Below are 13098 nucleotides of genomic sequence, written 5' to 3'. Positions count from 1 at the left end.
AGTTTAGTTTATATAATAAAAAATAATCATTCTATATTTACCATCTTATTAAAGTTAAATTAATATAATTTCTAAATTGTTTACACAAAAAATTTCGATGCTCACTTCGATTCCGCCACTGACTTGCCCCTAACAATTATTAGGCCAAAAATTTTCGATGCTCGCTTCGATTCCGCAACTGGAAAACCCCTAACAATTATTAGGCTAAAAACCACGGGTAAGATGAAAAGAATTTCTACTATAATATTTTGTGGTGTACAACTCACTCACTGTGTTTCCAAATAGAACACACACTCTCTTAATACATGAGAACAAACACGTCACAAATATTATAGAATGTATACTCCCGCTGCATTTTGTTGAATTCTTTGATGCATGCGTTTGTCCCTACCACAATAATGCATACTGCCGACAGTTTTTGTACTTTTTATTGTGGATGTAATCTACAAAATTTCATTCATATCGGCTGCTGTGGATTGCATAACTTGCAAAAATTCAAAATTGCAATAAAAACGTACCCTGAGCCATCCAACCCATTAAAATGGTGAATGGACGAGCTACACTGATAGATGGAAAACCTAGAATGATATTATAAAGCTGGATCTCAATTGTGATGCAATAGCTCACATTGTCCAAGAGAAGAAAAGGAGTTGACGACATTGGGAAATTTTTGTTTGGATTTAAAAGTATTGCAATTTTGAATATTTATGGTAATTAGAAGGCTGATAAAGTATGCATCAAATCTTTATTTTTTGTGATAGCTTGTAGGCTGTAGCAGCGCCGTTGAGCAAATTAGAATGCAACTTTATGAGTTCTAACTGCGTTCTTCCTTTTAGATCCTCTTTTACCTTTGAGCATCATGGTAATTATGCGATGACGAGGCTTTATTAAGTTGAATTTTAAGCATAACTAATGTTTGTTATGAGCAAATGAAGACGCTTGGTCTTTTTGGATTACTCGAGTCTTTTCACAGTAATGGTTAATGAATTGTTGCTTTTATGCTAACTTTCTCTTAGTTTTATGATTCAAAGTAAGCCAGAAGAACGCTTTCTTGTCATGAGTGAGTGTCGATGCTGGGTGATTTTCTCAATTTCTAGCATTTTTCTTCTGTGTTCATGGTTTAACTAAATTTTAGAGCATTTCCTAGCATGATACGCAGGGAAGTATTACCAATCTTGTTGGTTGAAAACTTTCAATTGTGGCTCTTCCCGTAAAAATGTAAAATTACCAAAAAGATACCGATCACATTTATCAAATTCTTGTTTGTCCTTAAATTTTTTCCAGGTGCCGGAATCTTGAAGTTCTTTCTATCAGGAGCTGTCCTCATGTCACATATGAAATTATGGCTGAAATAGCATCTGGATTCCCCAAGATCAAGGAACTAGATGTCAGCTATTGCCATGAATTCTCACAAGTCTTTGGCTACGATAGGATCACGTTGTTCCAAAATAAAAATTCTAAGACGTAATTCAATGAATTGGCTGGACCCTTCCCAGCATATGGGAATAGTCCCGAAAGGGTATCTGAATGCCTGCTCGCAAGACTGAGATTCAGAAGCTGCTGCCATCTCAAAATTTATGCCTCATCTTTTGCATCTTGAATTTTGCTTCTCAAAGTTGAAAGCCAGAGGCCTTGCTTTGATTGCTGAAGGGTCCGCAAATCTGGAATACATTGATCTATCTGGATGTGCAAATGTGACTATTCGGGATGTTGTAAATCTGACATTTAATCTGAAGAACTTGAACATATGAAGAAGCCCAACTTCTATATCCCAAGGTCCACTGTTCATGCTGAAAGATATGGTCATTGGAATTTGTATGATGAGCGATTCCAAACAGATGTGTTCAGAATTTGATAGGATATCCATTGTGTCACTGCCGAGCTACTGGCGCAATGTGACGGAAAACTTGTGCAGTGTATTCCCATAACGTACGCATGTAATTTTTTTAATATAATTCCATTTATACCTCAGCTTCTGTCGAATACTGTTTGTTCAGTTAGTGTGATTTGTGTCATCAATTTCACTTGATCAGTTTTCGAAGAGAAATGACCTTGTAGATAAGCGTTTTCTGCTGTGATTACTTTCTTCTCCTTTTTCTTTTTTTTTTTTTTAAATATAAAGATTTTGATGCTAGGATGAAACTAACATTCGAAAAGATAGTTATTCGAAGATGCAGTGGCTCATGAACCTAGTTCGTACAGGAAACTTGAAATATTTAATATATATACAATATTTCTAATCAAATTTTGTGCTAGACCCTACTTTACCTTTGCAGATTCATACTCGGCTGCACTATCGAGAAAGTCAAGACCCTGCCCCTTGCGATTTATTTATATACACAAGTAGAGATCTCCCAACCCCTACCACAAACATGGCAATTTATTTTTGAAAAATATAAAACAATTGGCTCCCAGAACTTCACTTCGAAATTTCCGAAGAATCAATGAAATTATACCATCAGATTCTTTATAAAATTGTTCTTAGTAGCATATCATGATCCACAAATTTAACAAGTCGCCAAAACTTATAACAAATTTTAAAAAACTAATCAAATACAAAACAACTGGGTGCTAAAGGACCAATCAGTCTAGAGCATCCATGGCCTATGATTTGCCACTTTCAACAACCAAAAATCTTTTTACACGGTCTAATTCTTTCACTATTATGCCTCTTGAACAAAAAGAAAAATTAAATATACAGTTCCTCATAGCTCCACCTCCAACTTATTGCTCAACTTTTAATGAGACATCAGCACATACCGGAGGTGAGAAAAAACAAATTGCCTCAAGGAGGGGTAAAAAGTTTCAAGCAACTGAGTGAGCTCTAAAATAAGCTCTCGCAAGCCGCAACATCCGAGAACTGTGAATCCAAAAGGTCGTTGCCAGCAGGGCCACATTTAACAGTCTTTATTGTTGCAGCGAATATGGCTTTTTGGAAAAAATCATCACTCACCTTTGTCAGAATCTCCTTCACGTCATTGAAGTCTAATCCTCCTGCTAAAACAAGTTTCCCGATAATCTCACCAAAATTGGCTGGTGCTTTTGGTACATCGATGGCTAGATCATCCAGTATAGCAGCGTAGAGGAGGCATCCAACACTGATATCCTTTGCAGTAAGTACATTTTTGGCGTACAGGTACTCCAAAAGTTTGGAGACTGGCTCCATGCAAGGTGGGTTTTTATCCAATCCAAGGGAGATGGCCGTTTCGACGACTTCAGGATGATAAGAAGGAGATTTCAATTCTTGTACACATTGAAGTGCCTCGTCCAAATGTCCGATACTAAAGTATTCCTCCAAAAGACCAAATGTTTCTTTCTTGAGCGCATCTTTTGATTTGGCAAATGGAGCCATTGGTTTGTCAGTAACTGAAGCCACAGATGGAGCAATTGGAGCCAGTCTGTGTGGAGCAATCACATGAGATCCAGGGTTCATACCATATCCTCCATAGCTAGATGGGCGAGTAGGAGATGCACCACTGCCCTGCACGAGGGCACTACTTTTGCTACCGGTGAAACCTCCGGTACCTTGAGGTAAAAGCCGCTGGTTCACTGAAGGGGATTTCCCGATTGGCGGCTGAACACGCCCAGCAGTCTGAATGGATGAGCCATCACCTCTTGGCGTAGATCGAGTCCTAGGAACTTCCCAGTTTCCATTTTCTATTCCCGGCATCCCAGGCATCATACCACCAGAACCAGGGCGATTCGTTGGGAGTCCAGTGGGAGAAAGACATCCTTGATCCCCAGAAGCAACAGCTCGACTATTTCTAATACTAGCAGTAGCACCTCGACGTAGCCCCAGATTTTTCTCAGCCTCTGAATGGATCTCGGTAATTTTTTTGGCTTTCACCTGGTAAATCAAAAGAATAAACCACTTAAGAACTTAAGAAGAAAGGTATGAAAACTGCCAGTAAAAAACTGTTACTCACCTCTTCTCGTCGTGGAACCCAATTATTGGCACGTAGATCTAAAACATTGCGAACCATGAATCTCAGTCGTGAGGCAAGCTGAGAATTTGTTGACAATTCCTTCAAGCGATTGAAATATACATCATTGATGGGCTTTGATTTTTGGTTGTCACTGAGCTGTTTACCAATGGTGTTGAAGAACTGACATATGGCCTCAACATTCTCCTCCGCGGGACAACTCTTGGTATCGTGTCCCAGCAGTTCCTGCTCAAGAAAATTTCTTGCTATCATACCAGCTTCTAAATAATAAAAGATGGATGGATAAACTCATTAGACTGCTAGACATACAAGCAGACAAACAGATAGATAATGTGTGTGAGTTTGAACCTGAACAATGTGGTGAACTATTTTCTCAGGAACCATCTTCTGCTTCAAAAGTTCTCCAATTAGACGGATGTTTCCAAGTGTACGCAGTTTGAGTAACCTTTCTTTATCTCTTCGTTCCGATTCTTGCTCAGGAGCAGTTATCTGCGCAAGCTCTTCCCTCAACTTGTCAGAACCTTCAAATGCATCCTGGCAGTTATTCAAGAGAACCCGCTTAAAAGTAATTTCTTTCCCACCAGGAACATCCGATGGAAATGGAGGGAGCTTTTCGTTTAGATTTGAACACAGCAACGCATACATAGGGCAAAATGTTGGTTCCAGCACAGCTTTGTCAAATATCAAGGAGATAACTCCCTAAAAGCGAGAAAAGAAATACATCAGAAGCTTGCATTAAAAGGCGCAAAAATAGACATAATGCTTAAAAGAAACTATACCAGCAAATTAAAAGTACATAAAAAACATAGTCTAATACTAATATCAAAACATTTAGGACCTTCAAAATATCAGCTGAAGTAATCCCAGAGTCGATCAATTGATCCTTCAGAAGATCAAATTTCTCAGGAGTCAGCTTATTCAGGATGCTGCAAAATATACGAGGATCAGCAGCAATTCTTAATACAACAAGGTTAATGCCTTCAAAGACTAGAATTTATAGTAGAAATCTATCAGAAAATATACAAATATATTATCAGCTAGTAATAAATAAAAGAGGAACTTTTTGCTATTTCATTATATTATATGTTGCACAAAATTTTTAAAGGAACTTGATGTCAACAGCAACAAGTACAAAGATCACATCAAAGTAATCATACCGGTTTATGATTCAGAACCTGGATTACTTCAATCCGGAGAATTATTGAATGTAGCGAGTTAAAAAAATCTAGGTATTCTACATGCAATACGTGCAGCAGGTGAAAATGGAGATTAATTACCCCTTCACTGTTTTTAAAACACGTTCCTTTTCAGAAAGGTTGCCCCTTCTAGCAGACCATGGTACCTCAGCCTTGATAAGAGCAGGTGCAACCTGTTTGATAAGCCATACATGAAATAAACAAAATAATTTGAAGCAATAGACTGCAGGGTGGTATATGACTGCTTACACACTCTCCAATATAACTAAGATCGCAGTTTAATAGGCAAATATTATAGAAATGGCTCAAATAACATTTCCAGCAGACGTAGTCACATGTTCAAAACTTTATGTATGACCAGCAAGTAATAGAGAAACATCATCAACAGAGAAATTTATAGTGTTTGCTTAAAGGGACAGCCCTTAGAACATAATATCGTAATAAGTTGAACCTTTGAACAAGTATAATACTTTAAAGATTGCCACACCGACAAATGGACAAGAACAAGAATGAAGTGTGAAAAACAAAAGAAAAAAGATAACTAAGCCTTTGGATAGCAATTTAGTCAATAGTACTGGAAAAAGGTTAAAGAACCCAAAAAATGGCGCAAGCAATTGCTTTCAGTCAAACTTCATTCATCCGAGGGCAGTCTAAAATTAATTCCCAGTTATAAACAAGAACATTTACAACGAAAGTGACACAAATGTCATATACATAAAATATTAAGGTGAATATTAAGCATTGTTCAGACGAACTAAAATAGAAAAAACATAGGAGAAACGATGTCATAAACCTTATTATCAGTCTTAACTCTTAAGTGACATAACAAGATATATGTAATAAACTTCAATCCATCTCCAGCACAAACTAGCAGAAGAGGAACAAAATAGACACACGACAAATCGCACAGATTGGCACAACATAGAAGATAAATAAACATAGAAACCCAAATAATTATTGATTAGCTAGTTCACACTCTTATCTTGTTTGTGAATGCACAAATGCTAAAGCTTATTTGGCAAACAAGTTTAAAAAGGGAACAAAAACAGCGAGAGAATAAATGATGGTGCAATTTTAATGAAAATACATTACCCCTTGGTTGGAAGAAATTTGTGCTTTTGGAAACAGCGAGTTAGGCTGATCTTGCTTATACCGATTCACGCCTTGTTGCCTAGGGTCAAAATGGCCGCCAAAGTCTTTTTCTTTCGCTGCCTCCCAGGATCTCTCATCCGCGGGCAATGAACGATCACGCCAGTCATGTTTGTCTGGCTCAGAATATCGACTCTGAACCTGATTTGGGAGCTGCATGTAGGACAATTTCCATTAATTTATATTCACAAGACATGAAAAAGGAGAAACTAAACAAACTCAATTACATTATTTTCTCCTCTAATCCAACTTGGATCTGCACCAAAAAATTCAGAATCAACTTCTTGTTTGACTTTCAAAATATCTTCTGGAATGTTTATCACCTACATAAAAGCAATAAAAAACGTGAAAGATATTAAGATCGACGTCACTGCTAGAGCCAGATATAAACAGCAAGTAAATAACGGTTTAAACGGTATCATTAAAGAAATCAACAAATGAAGAGGTCGAGTTACACTTGAAGTAATTGCTACAGAAAAATGTATGCTCATATTTAATGATTGTTCAAGCTTTTAATGTAAACTCGACAAATTATACAGTTTTTATCCGTAACAATATTCAAATGGCCCAATAAACCCGTAAAATTAATTATTAATTAATATATACATACAAGAAAATTCGTTACATAACTGATCGAATTGATTCTGAAGTGATACTCTGATGTCGAATACTAGAATCATGCAAAGGAAATCCAGAAAATGCATACCGTTATACACATAAACGATAGCATGACATGAGAGGAGATCATAAATAAACCTTACCTCCCTTAACTGCAGTAGCTGGTCTTTAGTATATTGGACACGTTCACGGCCATCAAATTGAGACTCTCCTGTCTATTAAAAATTTAAACAGAGTTTCAACACTTGCATATAATCGGTAAACAGTTACCTATAGAATTAATTACAGATCAAAAAGCACCAAGATACTGGGAATCTATTTGAGCAGAATAATAACATATATTCGACCAAAAGTTATTGCACAAGTATTCTGTATCACGAGGTTTCAAAGAAGTAGATTTTGTCTCGGATTCGCATAAAACTGAGTTACCTGCATTTTATCTGCAGTATCAAGTGCCAAGAATGAGAAATCGACCTCAATCCCATCCTAGTCACCACACATGATTGTAAAACAGGATAATCCATGTAAAGATCTTTACTTTCTATAAACAAAACTTTAATCCCGTCACTTAACTACCCAAAAGTATGTCTTAGTTTTTCCTATAGCAAAAATTCTGTGCGACTTAATCCCACAGAAATTAAATCACGCGCATCAAATGATTTCTTCACGGAGTGCACAACTCAAAAATTCACAGAACACACATCGATACCACTGGCTTGGCAGATGAACATAAACCCAAAAAACAAGCAGCATAACACATCAATGATCGATAAATTTGAAAAAAGTAAATAGAATACTAGCGAATCTCGAAGAGAGATTCAGGTAAAAATAAAAAACCTGGATCTGAAATAAAATCCAACCTTGAAGAGAGGGAGTGAAGTTGCAAGGGTACCACCGTGAGGACGCAAAAGCGGGAGATCAGAATTGGCCGCCGTTGATGAATCGAAGCGCGGGCCGAATACTCTGCTACCGCTGCGAGTGCCACCACCTGGTCTCAAGCTCAACACCGACTGATCAGACTGCATAACTTCAAATCCAACAGAAAAAAATATCCGCCGTCCAATCAACCACAAGCTTTCTTGCGATAATTCTGATCTACGCAGGAAAGATAGAAAGAGAGATGGATAAGGATTACCTTATAGAGAGAAAGAGAATTAGGGTTTCCTCTTTCTAATGGTTAGAAGGAGAGGAAGAAGACGCTCGATAGCCAGATGTATGTACATATATATACTCCTAACACCAAAAACCTTCTTTGAACGTAAATATATTTTATTTTTATTTTTTTACTATAAAATTTGTAATTTTATTCAAATAATATCAAGGTCCAAGATTATAAGATTTACTAAGTAAAGAAGAAAAATCCCTGGCATCCACACAAACGAGAATGGGGAAAAATAGCAAAAGAAGCTAATGAATGTGTCACTTTATTCGCTGATCGCTTCACATGACTCAAAATTATGGAAGTATGATTATTCATAAGTAGTCGGATATTAATTGCAAAAGTATCAACATAGCTAAAGTCTTCATCTGGTCATGTGATTGTTTGCACAGCCAGAAAAGAATCCGAGCAAAATTGATGAAGTTAAAGGTGATGATCCTGCACCAATGAGAGTCTCTCCGCAATAGCTGTAAGTTTAGCTATAAGGCAACTAATAACATTTAATTTAGATCGAAGTTTATTTATTGGATATATTTTTAATAATATATAAATATTTATTTATTTATTGCACAGTTTTTTAAATCCCTTTTAACAAGAAAATTCTACTTGTTTTTTGAAATACACATGTTATTTATTTCGTCTTTAATTTAGTTATAATTCTTATTCTTCAAAACCTATTTACCTATTAATGGTTGTCGCAAACGTTCTAACAAAAAATATATATTAGTGAATAATGTACACACGTGGTTCATTTAGATAATATTTTAGAAAATGTTTGAATGATAACTTAAATGTGAATCAAATAATGAATTGAATTAGTTTTTTTATTAGAAGAAATTGATTTCTGATTACAACGAATAATTGAAAATAGCATCATTATATAATGTTATAAATAACATTTCATGACAATTTTCTACATGCTTCTGCCTGCTTAATAAATAGAAATAGATAGTTGATTTTTAAATTTTTTGGTAGTAAACTTTTTTTAAATTTTAAAAATTTTAAAAAGAGTTCAATTTAAATATATTCACATAACTTTTTGACAAAACTTGTGTGAGACGATCTCATAGATCGTATTTTATAAGACAGATCTCTTATTTGAGTTATCCATGAAAAATTATTATTTTTTATTGTGAATATCGGTAGAATTGACCCGTCTCACGGATAAAGATTCGTAAGACCATCTCACAAAAAACTCACTCTAACTTTTTACTACAATTTCTCAAGTATTCTTGATCTAGGATTGAATTGTAAAATTATACACATACCGACCATTGTGATCGCAATATATGGATCATATATTATTATTTTATTTCCTTTTGTTAATATTCTTATTTTATTATTTTTCGAGAAAATTATTATTATTTTATTATTGTTAGTGAATAGACTTTGGCACTGTTTTTACCACCATTAAAGATTTTAATCTTGCTCCACATTCTCGCTCTTATATGGAAATATATTTTGACAAATATTGTCTATTATTATTCTTTTATTTAATTAGTGTCGCACTAGCACTTACTACATCAACCGGACCGCGAGATACAAAAGAAACACGATCTCAACCAACACTAACTCAACAAAACTATACCAAGAAACCATCACTCGGAACTTAGAACCATCTTCAAGATCAAAAGAGGGTTCAATCTACCTCTTCTATCTTCGGTCCGGCGGCGGCGCCGCTGCCACCTCCCGGCATGTCCTCATCCATGGGAACATCCCCACCGCCTTGATACATCCTAGAAATGATGGGATTGCAAACATTCTCCAATTCCTTCAACTTGTGCTCGAGCTCTTCGACCTCGGCCAACTGATTCCTATCCAACCACTCTATCGTTTCCTCCACTGCCTTCTCGATCGTATCCTTGTCGCCGGAGCTCAATTTCGATGCGAACTTCTCGTCCCTCACCGTGTTTCTCATGTTATAGGCATAATTCTCGAGCGAGTTCTTGGCCTCAACTTTCTTCTTCACGTCCTCGTCCTCCCCCTTGTACCGCTCTGCATCCTGCACCATTTTCTCTATCTCCTCCTTACTGAGCCTACCCTTGTCATTCGTGATCGTGATCTTGTTCTTCACGCCCGCTGTTTTATCCTCTGCTGTCACATTTAGTATACCATTGGCATCGATGTCGAATGTCACATTGATCTGTGGAACACCTCTAGGCGCCGGAGGGATGCCGGTTAGCTCGAATTTTCCAAGAAGATTGTTGTCTCTAGTCCTTGCCCTTTCACCTTCATACACTTGGATCAGAACACCGGGTTGATTATCCGAATAAGTCGAGAAAATCTGCTCTTTCTTGGTGGGAATTGTGGTGTTTCTTGGGATCAAAACAGTCATCACCCCACCAGCAGTTTCAAGTCCGAGGCTCAACGGCGCCACATCAAGCAGCAACAGTTCTTGAACCTTCTCATCGCCTTCTCCGGTCAATATCGCAGCCTGCACGGCCGCCCCATATGCCACCGCCTCGTCGGGATTAATACTCTTGCAAAGCTCCTTCCCATTGAAGAAATCCTGCAACAGTTGCTGAACTTTCGGAATCCTAGTCGATCCACCCACCAACACAACCTCATGAACTTGAGACTTATCAATCTTGGCATCCCTCAAACACTTCTCCACAGGCTCCATACACTTCAAGAACAGATCCATACACAATTCCTCGAACCTCGCCCTCGTAATCGTCGCATAAAAATCGATTCCTTCGAACAAAGAATCGACCTCGATTGTTGTCTGTGTAGTCGAAGATAAAGTCCTCTTCGCCCTCTCGCACGCAGTCCTCAATCTTCTCAACGCCCTTGCATTCCCACTAATATCCTTCTTATTCTTCCTCCTAAACTCCGCAACAAAATGATTCACTAGCCTGTTATCAAAATCCTCCCCTCCCAAATGAGTGTCCCCCGCAGTAGCTTTCACCTCAAAGATCCCTTCCTCAATAGTCAGCAAAGAAACATCAAAAGTCCCGCCTCCCAGATCAAAAACAAGTATATTCTGCTCGCCCACCCTCGACGCCTTCTTGTCCAAGCCGTACGCTATAGCAGCAGCCGTAGGCTCATTGATGATCCTCAGCACATTCAGACCTGCTATCGACCCAGCATCCTTCGTCGCCTGCCTTTGAGAATCATTGAAATACGCGGGAACAGTGACGACCGCGTTCTTTATCTGATACCCCAGGAAGGATTCGGCGGTCTCCTTCATCTTTATCAGCACCATAGACGAAATCTCCTCGGCAGAAAATTTCTTCTCCTCCCCCTTATACGCAACAAGAATCACGGGCTTCTCCCCAGGCCCTGCAATCACCTTAAAAGGCCAGAGCTTCATATCGTTCTGCACCGACGGGTCGCTGACTCGACGTCCGATGAGACGCTTAGCGTCGAAAACAGTGTTGTGCGGGTTCATGGCCACCTGATTCTTGGCCGCGTCGCCGATCAGCCGCTCGGTGTCTGTGAAAGCGACGTAGGAAGGTGTCGTCCTGTTGCCTTGATCGTTTGGGATGATTTCCACGCGGTCGTTTACCCATACTCCCACACAACTGTAAGTTGTGCCGAGGTCTATGCCAATGGCTTTATTATCCTTAGCAGCCATTACTAAACTACAAGAACACAGACTTAAAGTGCTTCACTTAATGAAGAGCGAATCCAAGAAACTTTTTAACTATGAGTGAACACTCAAATAATCTGATATGCATATATATATATATATATATATACACGTGTATATATTTAGATATAAGAAAGCAGTAGAGATAAACTTGAAGGAGGTGGAGAATTCTGGAGGACAGTGGAATTGTTACCGTTCCAAAAGTGCCCCTGAGTGTAGTGAAGTACAGTGGGATGAAAGGAGGAGATTATTGGAAAATGAGGAGTTGTGGCGGTAGACGGAGTCGGAATGAAACGAGGACGTATTGATGATTGCTGAGATGTCGAATTGGTAGAAGGTATCCACGACACCTGGCTGCATTCGTTCATACGTCTGGGCGTCTGGCCACGAGTTAGATTTTGATACATCGAATTGGAGAACTCATCCCAAACTTTATATTTTGGTCTAAATAAAGCATAAATCAATGGCCGTTATCATAATTCTTTAGAAAATAAATGGAATGTTTATATTATATTATATATATATATATATATCGTATAAACATTTTTTATTTCTTGGAAATGACAAATTAGATTGTAAATTACATAGGTTGTTCTGATAGTTTTTGCAGGTGTGGTGTGGGTGGGCAATTTTATTGAATTTTTATATGAATTGTAATTTTCTATATTATAATTTTTTATTAAAATAAGTAATTATGTTATAATTGTTTTTTCCATTCGATTTGGGTGGTGTGGAAAGAGTATTTTGTGAAAATTATGGCGTACCGAAATTAGTTATTACATCTTAAAAATTTTTAAAAATATATGTGTTAGTATATTTTGTATGCATTATGGGTTGGTGTTGGAGAAGAATTGTTATAATTGGGTCTCGAAATTCAAACTCCGTCTCAAATTTAAGATATTCATATGAGTTATAAGTCATATACTTAGTATAATTGTTTTTATGTAAAATAATTGAATATTTTAAACAGGATAATTGATATTTGGTAAGATTTACCGTAAGTCAGGGTAACTATATTAATTGGTTAGGGTAATTATTTACGTATTTCAGCAAGAGAATATATTTTATTTTTTAAATAGGAAATTGTAATTTTCGTTATGTATATGTCTCTATGCAATTATTTATTCAAATTTTGGAAATTTTATCATTTTTAATTGGAAGTGCTAATATGTGCACTGTACACATGAACGTCTTGTCGATATCAAATCAATATCTTGTTGAGGTCAAGTCAGCGTGACGTTAAAAAAATGACTAAAATTAAAAAGAAAAAAAAAAGATAAAGGATTAAGACTGAAATTAAACAAATAAAATACCAAAATAACAAATATATAAGATCAACATTACAGTTTTTTAATTTTCAAATAATATTTTATATATCTCTTTTTCAAATAACATTTTATAATTATATTCTGTAAGAGGTTGTATGGAATATGGTTATTT

At 37.0% G+C, this 13098-nt stretch overlaps 2 protein-coding genes and 1 pseudogene across 2 annotated transcripts; 1 reads left to right on the top strand and 2 right to left on the bottom strand.

The window, feature by feature from the left end:
- Positions 1-1279: 1279 nt before the first annotated feature.
- On the top strand, positions 1280-2067 carry LOC140971312 (F-box protein SKIP1-like; annotated as a pseudogene).
- A 372-nt stretch (positions 2068-2439) lies between these two features.
- Positions 2440-8108, bottom strand: LOC140971306 (eukaryotic translation initiation factor-like). Its single transcript, XM_073433509.1, has 9 exons — positions 7768-8108; positions 7051-7122; positions 6517-6612; positions 6233-6442; positions 5222-5313; positions 4783-4870; positions 4293-4643; positions 3927-4169; positions 2440-3847 (listed from the first exon to the last, which is right to left on the bottom strand). The coding sequence occupies exons 1-9, from the start codon at positions 7930-7932 to the stop codon at positions 2825-2827; spliced, it is 2340 nt and encodes a 779-aa protein (XP_073289610.1). The 5' UTR covers positions 7933-8108; the 3' UTR covers positions 2440-2824.
- A 1516-nt stretch (positions 8109-9624) lies between these two features.
- LOC140971308 (heat shock 70 kDa protein) lies at positions 9625-11847 on the bottom strand. The gene has a single exon (XM_073433513.1). The coding sequence runs from the start codon at positions 11641-11643 to the stop codon at positions 9706-9708; it is 1938 nt and encodes a 645-aa protein (XP_073289614.1). The 5' UTR covers positions 11644-11847; the 3' UTR covers positions 9625-9705.
- Between the last annotated feature and the right edge of the window lie 1251 nt (positions 11848-13098).

This window comes from Primulina huaijiensis, chromosome 2 (assembly GCF_012295235.1).
Source record: "Primulina huaijiensis isolate GDHJ02 chromosome 2, ASM1229523v2, whole genome shotgun sequence".
Lineage (NCBI taxonomy): Eukaryota > Viridiplantae > Streptophyta > Magnoliopsida > Lamiales > Gesneriaceae > Primulina > Primulina huaijiensis.
Note: the sequence above shows the minus strand (reverse complement) of the source record. Positions and strands in the feature narration are given on the sequence as shown.

Coding starts and splice junctions, on each gene's coding strand:
- LOC140971306 (XM_073433509.1), bottom strand. CDS start 7,932: ATGCAGTCTGATCAGTCGGTGTTGAGCTTGAGACCAGGTGGTGGCACT. Junction 4,644..4,782: donor CTTCAGCTGATATTTTGAAG/GTCCTAAATGTT, acceptor TCTCGCTTTTAG/GGAGTTATCTCCTTGATATT. Junction 3,848..3,926: donor GGGTTCCACGACGAGAAGAG/GTGAGTAACAGT, acceptor TTGATTTACCAG/GTGAAAGCCAAAAAAATTAC.
- LOC140971308 (XM_073433513.1), bottom strand. CDS start 11,643: ATGGCTGCTAAGGATAATAAAGCCATTGGCATAGACCTCGGCACAACT.